This window comes from Nerophis lumbriciformis, linkage group LG05 (assembly GCF_033978685.3).
Source record: "Nerophis lumbriciformis linkage group LG05, RoL_Nlum_v2.1, whole genome shotgun sequence".
Classification (NCBI taxonomy): domain Eukaryota; kingdom Metazoa; phylum Chordata; class Actinopteri; order Syngnathiformes; family Syngnathidae; genus Nerophis; species Nerophis lumbriciformis.
This window is the reverse complement of record NC_084552.2, coordinates 45103659-45117991: the sequence shown is the minus strand read 5'-3', so window position 1 is coordinate 45117991 and position 14333 is coordinate 45103659. Positions and strand designations below refer to the sequence as shown.

At 39.8% G+C, this 14333-nt stretch overlaps 1 protein-coding gene across 1 annotated transcript; it reads left to right on the top strand.

Annotated features, from left to right (window-relative positions):
- The first annotated feature begins 78 nt into the window (after positions 1-78).
- On the top strand, positions 79-13271 carry acadvl (acyl-CoA dehydrogenase very long chain). Its single transcript, XM_061960093.2, has 21 exons — positions 79-216; positions 435-522; positions 592-655; positions 2878-2949; positions 3025-3097; positions 3175-3239; positions 3334-3468; positions 3544-3688; positions 5429-5558; positions 5639-5764; positions 5852-6050; positions 9115-9219; positions 9283-9369; positions 10117-10179; positions 11338-11439; positions 11517-11614; positions 11688-11760; positions 11842-11914; positions 11999-12071; positions 12152-12227; positions 12407-13271. Exons 2-21 carry the CDS (start codon positions 449-451, stop codon positions 12542-12544), a joined length of 1971 nt encoding a protein of 656 aa, XP_061816077.1. The 5' UTR covers positions 79-216; positions 435-448; the 3' UTR covers positions 12545-13271.
- The last annotated feature ends 1062 nt before the right edge of the window (positions 13272-14333 follow it).

Here is a 14333-nt window from a genome sequence, read left to right as displayed (position 1 = left end):
GGTAGAAATGGATGGATGGATGTATTGAAACGCGGAGCAGCCATCTTGGAAGCATTTTTGTAGTTGCAGCGCCACACCTGACACTACATATCCCAGGCACCCCTGCGATCTATCATCCGGTTAACCCAGTTGTGGGAAGGGCGGAGAGCAACTGACATTTTATGAAAGGTCTGCGTCTGCTCCGACTTAAGGACGTATAACATACCCTACACATAGGTAAGTGATATAACTATGATCTAATTGAATGAGATTAAGCATAAGGAACTTTACTGAACCTTTTTGTAAACTACAAGAAACAGTCGTCACGTAACGTTAGCCTGTGTCAACACTAAGCTAACTTAGCCAAGCCAGTTTACTATGTGGCTTAATGTTTCTAGTCTTATCTAACTTACTTTTTCATACAACATAATTTGTCATATGTCGTCTCTCTTTAGCACACGGATGAATCATGCTGCTTCTGAAAGTCGGACAGTCTGCTGCACTTTGTGGTGCCGTTCTTAGGGTCACACCCGGGCTGAATGGGTTTGTAACACTGTATAGCATTGTCTTTATCATTAAATTAACATTTCCATAACACTAACTTGTCTTTAGGGCACAGCGTCAGGCAGTCGTCGCTGTGAAAAATACACGTCTTTATGCAAGTCAAGCAGCACAGGTACGTCGGTGTAACACTGCATATACTATTATCATTACTTCAGGTGGACATTTATTTAAGTGACTTTACAGTTGAAATATTTCTGGCAATGTCAGTGATTTGGTGTTAGTGATGATACAACATGCCCCCCCCCCCCAATTCTGGGATAAGTAGAGGAAAGTTCATCAGTCACGTGATCCACTTCTAAAGGTGACACTGCAGCTGTCCTGATACAACTCATACAGTTTTTGATTGATTGATTGAGGCTTTTATTAGTAGATTGCACAGTACAGTACATATTCCGTACAATTGACCACTAAATGGTAACACCCGAATAAGTTTTTCAATTCGTTAATCAATTCATGGTATAAATATATACTATCAGCATAATACAGTCATCACACAAGTTAATCATCAGAGTATATACATTGAATTATTTACATTATTTACAATCCGGGTGGTGGGATGTGGAGGGGGTTGGGGCGGGGGGGGGGGGGGGTAGGTTTAGTTGATATCAGCACTTCAGTCATCAACAAAAATATCATCTGAGAAATGTACATTGAAACAGTGTTGGTCAGACTTTGTAGGATATGTACAGTGAGCAGTGAACATACTGAGCTCAGAAAGCATAAGAACAAGTATATACATTTGATTATTTACATTTGATTAATTAATTAATTGACAGGAAATCAACGGTAGAAACACCAAACAAATGCAGCTGTAAAATTCTGCTGTCACAAACCCTGTTGTATCCAGAAAATATGTATAGACGAAAATTACTGCAAATGGCAAAAACACGCAAAACTCCCAAGAACGACAGAGAGAGAAATACTGCAAGTTGAAGGAAGCAAACAGGGGTTTGCCAGAATACCTAGGGGCACCAGACCAGAAGAAAGTTGACCAAAAAAACAGGGACATTTCTTTGGAGCAATCTGCTTATTATATGTTTCAAAACAAACTGGCTTAATCTGTTAACCGAGCAAACTTCTATGTTCCGTGAGTATTTCTCTCATGCAGGTATTTTGGGGGTTATTGTGTGTTTTTGGCATTTGCAGCATTTTTCTTCTTCTTTTTATCTTGCAGTACGTATATAATAGATGTTGTGATGCGCAGCACTTTCCCGTTGCTATTTTGGGTGTCTTGTATCATTTTTGTGTTAGGATGTTGCTGCATGTCTGCCCCTGTCTGCTAGGCCTGAGCTGACAACTCGATGATATATTGACCTACGAATTATTGCAGATAAACAATATTATTGCCATTATTTTTTGGAGAGCAAATTAACCACTGATGTAATAATACATAATGATAATGTGTGTATGTCCTTTCAAATTCAATAAACTTGAATTTCTAGTACATTTTAAAATTGTAATTGAAATGGAAACTTTTAAATCGTCAAGTTAATTAAAACCAACTAACAATAAAATATACTTTAGCAACATTTTGCAATTGAATACAAATCACAACCAAAAGCATTAAAATATGTTAAGGAAGGGTTTGGGGGCCCTCAAATATACACAACCAAAACAATAAATAAAATGGCTAAATAAAGTATTGACAAATTTACACTTAAATTTTGAACATGTAGGCAGAGGTAGAATTGTACATTACTTAAAATACAATTAAAGGTAGGACCTTTTTAAACAAACGCACAGAGTAGCAATGTAAACACCACAGTATTAGCAGATGTATTAACAGGTTATATGAAAAAAAAAAAACCTCAAGTCTGGCAGACTCCTAGTGAGGAACACCAACATGACAAATATATTTCGAATGTTTGCAGCGCTTTTAGAAATGCTAGTTTTTCAACAGTATTTAATGGCAGCATGTCCTTGCCGATTAATTTAGCCACACTGTCTGTGAATGCACACTATTTTGCAGTGTTTGGTTTGCACTCACCTTGTACACCAAACACGAACTGAGTGTGGACTGTCTGGTAGTTGTTTTAATTGGGGTGCAGGTTTGTTGCATTCGCGCACATTTGCCAAACTGGCTCATCGGTGTTAATAGGCTCATCTCGTTTCAAACTGAAATATTCCCACACTGGTGGAGTGGCCTTTGGTTTTGTGGTCATTTTGCCCATGTTCGCTATTACATGTATTGGTCAGCGGCCCGGCCTCGCTGCACAAAGAGTCGAAACCGCTTAATGAAGGACAAGAGAATTCAGAATGTACAAAAGCATGATTCAAGTATAACCCATTTACCTATTCTCCTGCCGAAGTGAGCAATCTCTTGTTCTACCGTAGGCGGTGTTAGAGAAGCCGGCGGCAGTCGGCACTGATGCTGCCAGCGCGGTGGACAAGACGAAGGCTGCAGCTGTATGTTGCTGTCCAAATTGTCACTTTGTTGAGTGAAGTCAGGTTGTTAAGGTTCTTCCACTTAATGTTCCGCAGGAGTCCAAATCTTTTGCTGTCAATATTTTCAAAGGTCAGATTGTCACATCTCAAGTGTTTCCCTTTCCCTCAGGTAAAGTACATATTTAATTGAGAAGCTATTTAAGTGGAGACTACTTTAATTAATCAATTATCGTTTGTGTTTATTAGTCCTGAATGAAGAACAGGAGCAGTTTCTTCGGGAGCTTGTCGGACCCGTCTGCAAATTTTTTGAGGTGGAAGCAAATTAATTTGAGGTTTTTTGTCATCCGTTTTCTGATTTCTATTGTGCTTTAATAGTCAGCTGTTTCTGTTTCTTCCTCTCTACAGGAGGTGAATGATCCTGCCAAGAATGACATGTTGGAGAAAGTAGAGGACCACACCATGACGGGCCTGAAAGAGATGGGCGCCTTTGGCCTTCAGGTGCCGGCTGACCTGGGTGGCCTTGGTCTCACCAACACTCAGGTGTGTCAGCTTGGTAATGGCCCTATATGGATAACTTCTACACAGTGAGTGAGAACCTGGCCCATTTCTCCTCAGTATGCTCGCCTTGTGGAGATTGTCGGCACTCACGATCTCGGTGTTGGCATCACGCTTGGTGCCCACCAGTCTATCGGCTTCAAGGGCATTCTGCTTTTTGGGAATGCCGCACAGAAGGAGAAATACCTGCCAAAACTTGCATCAGGTAATCTTGTACTTTAGTACAGACTATATACAGCTCTTGTACTTGGTATCGATCGATATTTGTATATATCCGAACACGATCGGATTAAGGTGTTTCCATGGGCTGTAGGAGGCTTATTTAGAGCCTAACTATTTGAGAAGTCGGGCTAATTTAGTGCATAGACACGTACTGACTGATGAAACATTTACATCTCAACCATAAACAGCGGCAGCTTTGCACAGAGTGGGTGTGGGTCTCCTCTCTGTTCTGACGAGATTGGAATGGGCTTCATTGTTATGGCACTTAAAAGTGCAGCAAAATGTGTTTTCAGTACAAGCTGTCTAAGAGCAGACATTCAGTAGACAAATGACCGCCTGTGAGGAGAGGCTCACAGCAGCACTGCTTGCACGTTAAGGACATTAGAGTCTTACGCGCTTTCATGTCCCCAAACGTCCCAAAAAATTGCTAGATTTGTGGCTAGTCGCTTTTGAGAAATAAAGTTACTAAGAGGAGTTGGATTGTAGATTTAGTGAGAAAGTCGCAAAGTTGACAACACTGCGCTGAAGTTTGTCTGTGTCTGATGAATTAAAAACCTGCTTTACTTTGCGTCTGATTGATTTACATTGCGTAGTGCCTTCCGTGATTGGCTCGAGTTAGGCGCAATCATTTATGGATTGGTCTGTGATTGGTTCTTTTGGTAAGTATCAGAATTACTTGAACCACAGCAGGCTGCGAGGAAACCTAATATTATTATTATTTCATAATATTATGAAAAAATAAATATAGAGTAGTAAAGGTGCAACATTTAAGCGTGAGAAATGTCAAGTGTGTTAAATTGCGTGACTCTCAGGCTTGGTAGCTCTGAGCTAGGTCTTTAGCACAATGAACAGTGTAGTAGATGCTGTGATTACCTCGCAGAGTTGTGGCAAAGTTGAAGCTGGAAGTGTTTCAAATCAGTGTCTTCTTGTCTTGCCAATTGGTAGGTCTGCTAGCATTAGCCTCCTTAGCTCCCTCATTGCCGGCTTGAGTGTCTCGATGCCGTCACAACGGGTGAGTGCTCAGATTAATCGTGCTGCCGCGACTTTATCACTGCTTTACAAATGGCCAACTGACTATTAAAAAAATAAAAAATATCCCAATGTTTACCACACTTTAGATTTAATATTCAGGGGTGCATTGTTTGTAAACTATTTCAGTGCAGCAGGGCTGACTGCTATGTTGCTCTGTCGTTGTCAGTCGCAAAGGAGAACCGTACTCAGAAGTCTAGCAAGATTCAAGCGGCCATAGTTTGTATCAGATCTACAATCAACCGTATAATGACTTTACACCTGGACATCGATCTTTCCATACTACATATAGATCATTTCTGAGGCTCGCCAAACAATGTACCCGGTATTCATATCTCTCTAAAGTTAAAATTGGTTATCGGTTTGTATCGATACATTTTTACTATGTGCGTGTCTGCGTGCGTGGGCGCCATAGCTCCTTCCCTTAGCTGATTAATGATGTCCACCATGCCTCACTGGCCAGGGTATGTTAGGGACAGATAGCGTGAGAAGGAAGTTTGTTGTGTAAAAAGGCAGCGTTGTTTTGATGGCGCTCAATAGTCCATATTTAAAAATACAACATTTTTAAATCTAAATCTACTTCGCAATTTTGGGGGGGCTTTTTAATTGCGCAGTCCGAGCAGTAATTTTGTATATTTACTTAAAAACATAATTTAAAGGAAAGACATTAGCGACTTTTGATGTGTATGTGCAGGTGAGCACATTGCTGCCTTTTGCCTGACGGAACCAGCCAGTGGCTCTGATGCTGCCTCCATCAAAACCACAGCTGTTCAATCCCCCTGCGGAAAGTATTTTACTCTCAGTGGCAGCAAGATCTGGATCAGGTGAGACCACATGTCTGACATTGCATATTCACAATTTAAAAAAGTATATTCTTACTTTTATGACATTTTGCTCTCGGCAGCAATGGAGGTCTGGCTGAGATCTTCACAGTGTTTGCCAAGACGCCAATGAAGGATCCTAAGACTGGACAGATGAAGGACAAGATCACAGCCTTAGTTGTGGAGAAGAGCTTCGGTGGTGTGACACAGTGAGACTTTTTTTCCCTGACTGTAGGTCACAAAGTTGTGTGACGAGAGTTGATTTTTGATTTTTTCCCCTTCTTCCTAATTTTCAGTGGGCCACCAGAGAAGAAGATGGGCATCAAGGCCTCAAACACGGCTGAGGTTTATTTCGACAATGTTCGCGTGCCGGCAGACTGTGTGCTGGGTGAGATTGGCGGTGGTTTCAAGGTTGCTATGAACATCCTCAACAATGGCAGATTTGGCATGGCGGCCGCCCTCTCTGGCACCATGAAAGGAGCAATCAATCAAGCTGTAAGTAGACTGGAAATGACTGCATTATAAACAGGTTAGCAAATGTATTCATACATACCAGATATAAAATGAGCTGAGCAAATTTGAATGTTATCCACATTATTCACATCCAAATTCTGTTTAAGGCTTGCAAGCCATATTCACCTTCTTTCTTTTTAGACAATCGCTCTGTCGGCACTCTGTTTTTTCACAACTTTGTGAAAATACAGTAGTAGTACCGTAGATGTTTTTATCTGTTTGCTCAATTCTGACAGTCGAAAAACACAGCAAAAGTTAACAATTAACTTTAGCAGAGATGCTAACAGTCCCTTTCACAAACATGTTGTGTTTTCTTCTACTATTGCTGGCGTTGTTGTTGTTACTTGAAAACACTTGATATGAAGCACACTGTACCTTTTGCAAGAATACAGTTCAATGGCAAATCTGAAAATTGGCTGGTATTTTTGCTAATGTTTTTCAATTAGTTTACAATAGAGAATTTTCCAGAGTATTTGGTTTAACCATTGTGTTTTCTAATGTGAAAGAGCAGTGAGTTAATTCATAAACTTACAATTAATTCTGGCCCTCTGATTTTCTTTTTGTCTTTGTAGTTTTTTGTCCGTATGGATATTAATTGGTCTTAAGTTATATTCATTATGGTCTTAAAGTCCTAAAAAGTTCTACATTTGACTTGTGGAAACCTGCAGAGACTCTGAAAGAAGAAGATGAAGCGTTCTCATACCTTCTTTAACATCCAGAAAGAAATTGTCAGCCAGCTTGAAACATGTCGCCTATAAGCTCTGTGAAGGAACCCAGAATTGATTTTATTTAAATGTTTGAAATATTTCAGGGTTCCTCACAAGGAAACTTTACAATGTATCAAATCCATTAACGACTACAAAGTTGAGTGACTTCAGAGTTATTGTGATGTAGAGAAATCTCATGTTTTTACCAATTTTCTCAGGAGATTTCCCATACTTCGCAAAACAAATGCCACATCTTTCAAGCGTTTTTTTAATCATCTTTAAAATTGTTTAAAAAAAAAAAAGGATGTGTGTTCTTGTCTCTCATGATTGTGAACAATAAGCAACATTTCCCCCAAAAAGTGCAGGTCCCCTTAAAATTAGAGATGAAACACAATTTGAGTTTGTGTGTTGAGTCTTCACAATGAAGTTACAGTCAAACTAAGCACACAAAAGAAAGTACATTAATATACATATGATGTGCACATACTTGCAGGAATCATATTCAATCAATAATACAGTTTGTTATAAACTGAAAAAAGCAATACATTTTATATAGGTTGAAAAGTTAGCTCTAATGCAACAATGGACCAGCTCTTTGACAGGTTAATGAAAATTAGCAGTGCAAACTTCTCCAAACATTTATCAAATTAGATTTAACAGAAGAAAATTTACATTTAAGAGCATTTTAATTTCTATTTACAGGCATATTTTCACCAAACTTTGCAGCAAAGAATACTGACCGCTAACTTTGTACTCCTCAGTAAGTCTCCTGCTCCTGCAGCAACATACGCTAGCTTTGTTTGTGTGCTGACTACGGTAACTACGGAAGCCTGTTGCTCAAACCTCAAACTCTGAATTTAAAAACAAATAACGTGGTCAATGTTTTGTGGAACATGATTGCAGGAGATAGAAGCACATACATCACCTAGAAGGGGAAGTGTTACTGTACAGCCATCAGACTGTATAATGCATATGTTCCTTTTTGACTGTACTTGAATGTATAATAGACTGTATTTATATTATTCACATGTGAATAATGCTGTATAATAGACTATATTTATGTTATTCACTTGTGAATAATGCTGTATAATAGATTGTATTTATACTATTCACATGTAAAAATACCGATACATGTTTATTGTCTATTGTGAGCGAACTGTGGTGCTGAATTTCCCCCAGGTATCAATGAAGTACTTTCTATTCTATTCTATTGCAAAATCTTGAGAGAAAAAAATATATATTTTAAATGTTTACTCCTGGTTGCCTTAAACTTAAATGCATATATTGGAAACACTGCATATGTGGTCTGCGATTGACTGGTGGTCCAGGTTGTACCTCACCTATCGACTAAAGCCAGCTGGGATAGCCTCTGGCAGACCTGCAAACTCCTCTGCATTCTGTGGGAGACTCCTGGATATTGTCTTTGTCTAAAACATTCCAATTGACGTTAAAAAAATCTCCGGAATTGTGATGTTGATGTAAGATATTGATATAAAGGACCAAAATAACGGCAACAAACTTCTTCTTAGCATGCAGCGGTCTTCTCAACTGCCCCCACACATCCCTGCTTTCCCTCCCTTTCCCTGCTTGCTCATCAAATCACCAGTCAGGACTCAGCATGTACTTATTCACAGTCTCACAGACAGTTGAAAATGATAAAACTCTAGGGGCTGGGGGAATCTTCCAGATTGCAAACATCAAATGTTGGCAGTTCTGCAAGGGATATAGAAAACAGATGGATAATAGACTGTATTTATGTTATTCACATGTGAATAATGCTGTATAATAGACTGTATTTATGTTATTCACATGTGAATAATGCTGTATAATAGACTGTATTTATATTATTCACATGTAAAAATACATAAATGTTTATTGTCTATTGTGAGCGAACTGTGGTGCTGAATTTCCCCCAGGGATCAATTAAGTACTTTCTATTCTATTCTATTGCAAAATGCTTGCTCATCAAATCACCAGTCAGGACTCAGCCTGTACTTATTCACGGTCTCACAGACAGTTGAAAATGATAAAACTCTAGGGGCTGGGGGAATCTTCCAGATTGCAAACATCAAATGTTGGCAGCTCTGCAAGGGATATAGAAAATAGATGGATGGATGGATGGATAGGTTTTGTTTTAGATATTAGAGTCAACATTTCAGATTTTTCTCTTTGTTGTGCCTTCTTGCTCTTTTTCCCCATTTTTGCCTTTTTATCTCTCCAATGTGCCTCTAGTAAAAATAAGCTGTAGCCCGTATATGGTTCCCTGGCCAGAATTTGGACACTCCTACATCATATGAATGCATTTAATGGTTAAAGGTTGCTTTTTTCCTTTTCATCAGGTGGACCATGCAACCAATAGGACCCAGTTTGGAAACAAGATCCACACTTATGGGACCATACAAGAGAAGCTTGCTCGTATGACCATGCTGCAGTACGTCACAGAGGTTGGTAGACGTTTAGCATCATCGCTTTAAATCTGCTAAACTGCTGACATGTGTTTTCTGCAGTCTCTGGCCTACATGATCAGTGGAAACATGGACAGCGGAGCAACTGAATTCCAGATTGAAGCTGCTATCAGCAAGATATTTGCCTCTGTGAGAAGCTTTCCATGAACATGTCATAACCCCGGATTTCCACTGAATGCGTAACGGCCGCGGGACAACTTGACCCCGCGGGAGGACGCCGTCCTCTGCCGTCCAGTCATCCTCACCGCTGTTCTGTTGCGGCTTTGTTGTGCAGCGAAATAACGCTGACTTTTACGAGGTTTTGTGAATCCGCTCATACTAACGTGATAAGGAAAGTTTTAATGAAGTGAACCACATAAAGTTTGTGTCCTTCAAGAGGAGCAGAAGCAAATACATTTGGTCCTGCTTTGATAAACCGTGTTATTTTGTTTGCAGCAAGCAACAATACATCAGTAACATCTTTGACAAGTTAACTTCATTAGGACCTTTCAAAGTGTAAAATACGATCCGCCTTGAAAACGGAGTATTTTATTTTGAAAGTAAACCAGATACTTAATTTTCTTTTTGTGCCTAAGTTCCTGTCCAACACTAGCAGATTTTAGCTAAATAGAACGGATTTGTTGCAAAAATAACTGCGTATATCTAGCGCTGGTATGCGGAACGTCAACGGCATACCAGCTCAATCCAATCAACAGTCTCCCCACCGCCCGCGTTCATCACTGACACCGGGCGGTGGAAACGGACACATTGACTTAAATAAAAACGGAAAGAGTACGCTGCCGTGTGTGTGCCGGTCCGCGGCAATTTCGCATTCAGTGCAAATCTGGGGTAATAGGTTTGTATTGCAGGTGCTCATTCGCATCTTTTTGTTAACAGGAAGCCGCTTGGACTGTGACTGACGAGTGCATTCAGGTCATGGGTGGCATGGGCTACATGAAGGTAAGAGATCATTCCAGTTGTAGTATTGTCAACTTTATCATCATTATTGCTAAGCCACAACATAAATACTGTCCAGTGACACAGCAATAAAGTGTGATCACAGAGGCTGCTTGTCAATTGCAAAATAAGCTTTAAAATAAAAGAACAGCAGTATTGGCAAGGATTCTCCACCTATTTTTAATTTCTTTTAAAAAAATTGTTTGACCCGGGAATGAAGATTTTATCATTTACAAAAGCCTTATTGGTTCTGTAGTCCAGTGCTCATTTATTTCCTGTGGGGAGACTGATGAGATTGAGCACTGCTGCCACCTAGCTGCATGTTTGCATTATGTTTTAACATGAATATGACAGTGTAGACACATCCATTCATACATTTCTACCGCTTGGTACTGCGGTAATCTCCCCTATTGCTTGTGATCCCCCGGGAGGTCCTGACCCTCTATTTGAGAATAACTGCTGTGATCACCATTGCAGCTCTGTTAAACAGTCAAAATATTGTAATGTTTGTGGAATGTTGTTCAGGCAGGATGACCATGCACTGAGGCTTTTATTGGCGTCTACAAAAGAGCACTGTCTACCTTTACAGCAAGAAGCACTTCACACTTCATTGCAGTTTACTTGGCTGGTCAGCTTACCTTATCTCTTGCGCTGGCTATAACTACATAGCAGGAAATGCCCTTGTAGACAATCACTCAATCACAGCTCAGAACCATAGACAATACTCCCGTCGTTACAATATCTTAAAAGCACAAGATCAAAATAAAAATATGCACAAATGGAAAAAAACAATGTTAAAAATCTGCCGGAGATCGAATAATCGCTTATTGGCCTCTTGTCTCTGGCCAAAGTCACAAGTAAATGTGCAAGCAATGGTTATTTTCTGTCTGAACAACTGTCTATGTTGACCCCAGTCAGCTTTCTTAGAGGTGTCGAGATAAGCTTTTAAATAATGTTTCTAAAAATGAACCACACTGCACCCGTCTTATCATTTCCAGGCTCTTCACACAATGGAAAACATTCAGTCAGAAAATGTGATTGGGCCATCAAGAGGTTTTTTTCTGCAAGCATTTAAAGGGCACATACATGCTAACCTGTACACGTTAATGCTGCACCTGACTATCGTTCTCCAAGTGAACTAGTACACATGGTCTTCCACAGGACTCCGGAATAGAGCGAGTGATGAGAGATCTGAGAATTTTCCGCATCTTCGAGGGTACCAACGACATCCTCAGACTTTTTGTGGCCCTCAATGGCTTCCAGGTGGATATTATGGATGATAGAGTATATCTTGTTTGAGAGAGACTGCATGACTCACACATGTTCTGTCTGCTCCTCAGAATGCTGGCAACCAGTTGAAGAGCTTGCAAAAAGCAATGAAGAACCCACTCGGCAATGCTGGGCTCCTGGCAGAAGAGCTCACCAAGAGAGCTAAAAGGTAACCTTTCAGTGCTCTGTTGTGCTTTGCCATTCGCAACCAGAATGAAACTGATACGCCTCTCGCTTTTTAGGAAAGCAGGCTTAAGCACAGGCTTGACACTTCAAGGCACCGTCCATCCGGAGCTGGCTCATAGTGGTGAACTGGTGTGTTAATCAGTCTTAATTATTTGTGCCACAAAAAGTGATTTCATCAACTTTTTATATTTGTTTGCCTCTTTCACACAGGCCGTAAAAGCTGTTGAACAATTTGGCATTGCCATCGAGGAGCTTCTTATCAAACATGGCAAGAAGATTATTGGTGAGTGTGTGAAAAGACATATCCCACACATTGCTCGGCACATTTGTGAAAATGGGGAGAATAAACAATATGTTCCTGTTGCAGATGAGCAGTTTGTATTGCAGAGAGTTGCCGACTGCGCAATTGACATTTACACCATGGTTGTTGTCCTCGCGAGGTAGAAAAACATTCTTCTTGTCCATGTGTGTCCACATACTGTATATCTGCAAAGCCTAGTGTGATTGTTGTCCTCCACAGGGCTTCACGTTCACTCAGTCAGGGCCTGCCTTCAGCCCAACATGAGAAGGTTTTGTGCGAGACCTGGTGTGTAGAGGTGAGATGTGCTCCAAAATGCACACTAACTTAACACACAACAAATGTCCTCAAGATAAGCTTGTATGTTGGAAGATTTAATGTAAAATGATCAAAATTTATTATTTCCTTCATTGCCTGCATGCTTTTTAGGGATCATAATAATGACATTTATCTCTTTTTTTTTTTATTTTCTTTCAGAGCCATGATAGACTTATGCGGGACATCAAGGCGCTGCGCTCCAATCAGTCCAGGCATCTCTTCAAGAACTTGCAGGCCATTTCCACGGCTGTGGTGGAGAACGGTGGAACGGTGGCACCTCACCCACTGGGTTTCTAAAAGCTTTTTTCCAATTGCGTCTTTATTTCTTTCTCTTACCGGGCTCTCAAAGCTGCACATCATGATCCTAGAGGCCGTGACACACGGTCGTACATTTGAAGTGGTCATGAGTTTCTTCTGCGTATTCATGTGCCTGCTCAGCGTAGGTTGTTGAATGTCATAGTTTGAATCCTGGAGATGAACTTTTAAGCTGTACAAAACAAAACAACTATTAACGCCGCCAAACAAAAAACATGATCACCTCATCTCAGAGCCAACAGTGAGCGAATGTCTTCATGATGTGGAGATTTACAGCCTTCCTGACTTTGTGCTGAACACTATTTAACTTGTTGAAAGGGACGGAAGTGTCATTTTACAGCATATATATTCGAGGGAATTTTTCTTTGTACTGTATTTAAATTGGAGTGAAATACTTGTAGGACTGTTCATGTTTTCAGTGCCTGTGTTGCATGTTCAATGCCAGTGTCAGTTGCTAAGCCTTTGCATTATGGAACATATGACCACACAGATGGAGTCGCAGGTTGGACAACACTGGAAACCTGTAATTATCTCATCTTCTATGACAACATAACTCAAGAACAAAGGAAAAGAGTAAATCTGCACTGTGACGGTGGTACATTGATTTGTTGCATCATTTAGCTACTAGGGAAGGTTTTAAATTTTTGTATTACAACTGTTTTGCAGTTGACACATCCATTAATAAAGTCATACCACTTCAGCGCAATAATGTTGCATTTTTTTTGTTTTGTAAATTTATATGCAGTTTAGCAAGTCAAATTATTATTTTGTCGTTTTATAGTAAATTATTGTGCACAATAGTCACTGCATTGAAATACACTTTGTATTATCCTACTTCACTCATGCTGGTGGGTTGTTTAAAATGCTCACAGTTTAAAACTGCTCCTTTTTTTTTTTTGTAGATATTCTGTCCATTATTCTTTTTAGAGTGTAAACTTGCATTACAGCATACCACAGGTGTCCAAAGTGGTGCTCGCGGCACATACCAAATATACAATAGAGCAAAAAGATGATTTTTTATTAAAAAAAAAAAAAGTAGAAATATGAGTAGAAGTTGTTAAAGTATTTTATGAGAAAGAAAATAATGTCATTTTAGAAGCGTAAAGTTTAGTGAATATATATTTTTTTCTTTTTGACCTCATCCGGTGACGAGACGTTATGACGTCCCCGTTGTCATTATAAGTGAGGTGCTCACGTATGCCCACAAACTACAGCTAATTAATAGAAAGTGTCCATTTTCCAGTTTCGACTGGTTGCTGCTAATATATTTTGGGAGTGGAAGCTGGTGAATATTTATTTAAAGGTTTACTTTAAAAATGTGTTTCTAAATGTGTGTAGAAAGCTAAGTGTTTTACCGAATGTATAGGCGTAATTTAGTTTTGTACGCCACAAATGATTAAACACCATTTCATTAATGGTGTCTGACCGGTGTTCATGTCTCGCCGTGTTTAGAATAGTCGCCTTGGTGACGGCTACTATCCACACGGCGCTAAAAAAAACGTTTAGCTCCCGCTTATGTGCGAGTTTTAAGCGCTTTTTTAAAACTCTGAATTCACTACTCAACTCAGACATGTGAAGTTGCTGGGGTTTTTTTTCGAATTGAAAACCCTAGATAAACGTGAATGCTGAGAGATGGAGTCGCAAAGCCAGGAAACCATAGAAAAAACTGAGGACGACGAAGGCGACTATTCTGGTTAGTACACCAACTATGACCTCCCCAAAAGTGCCCACAGTTTTGTGTATTATCAGTTTTGTGTATTATTAATGGTGT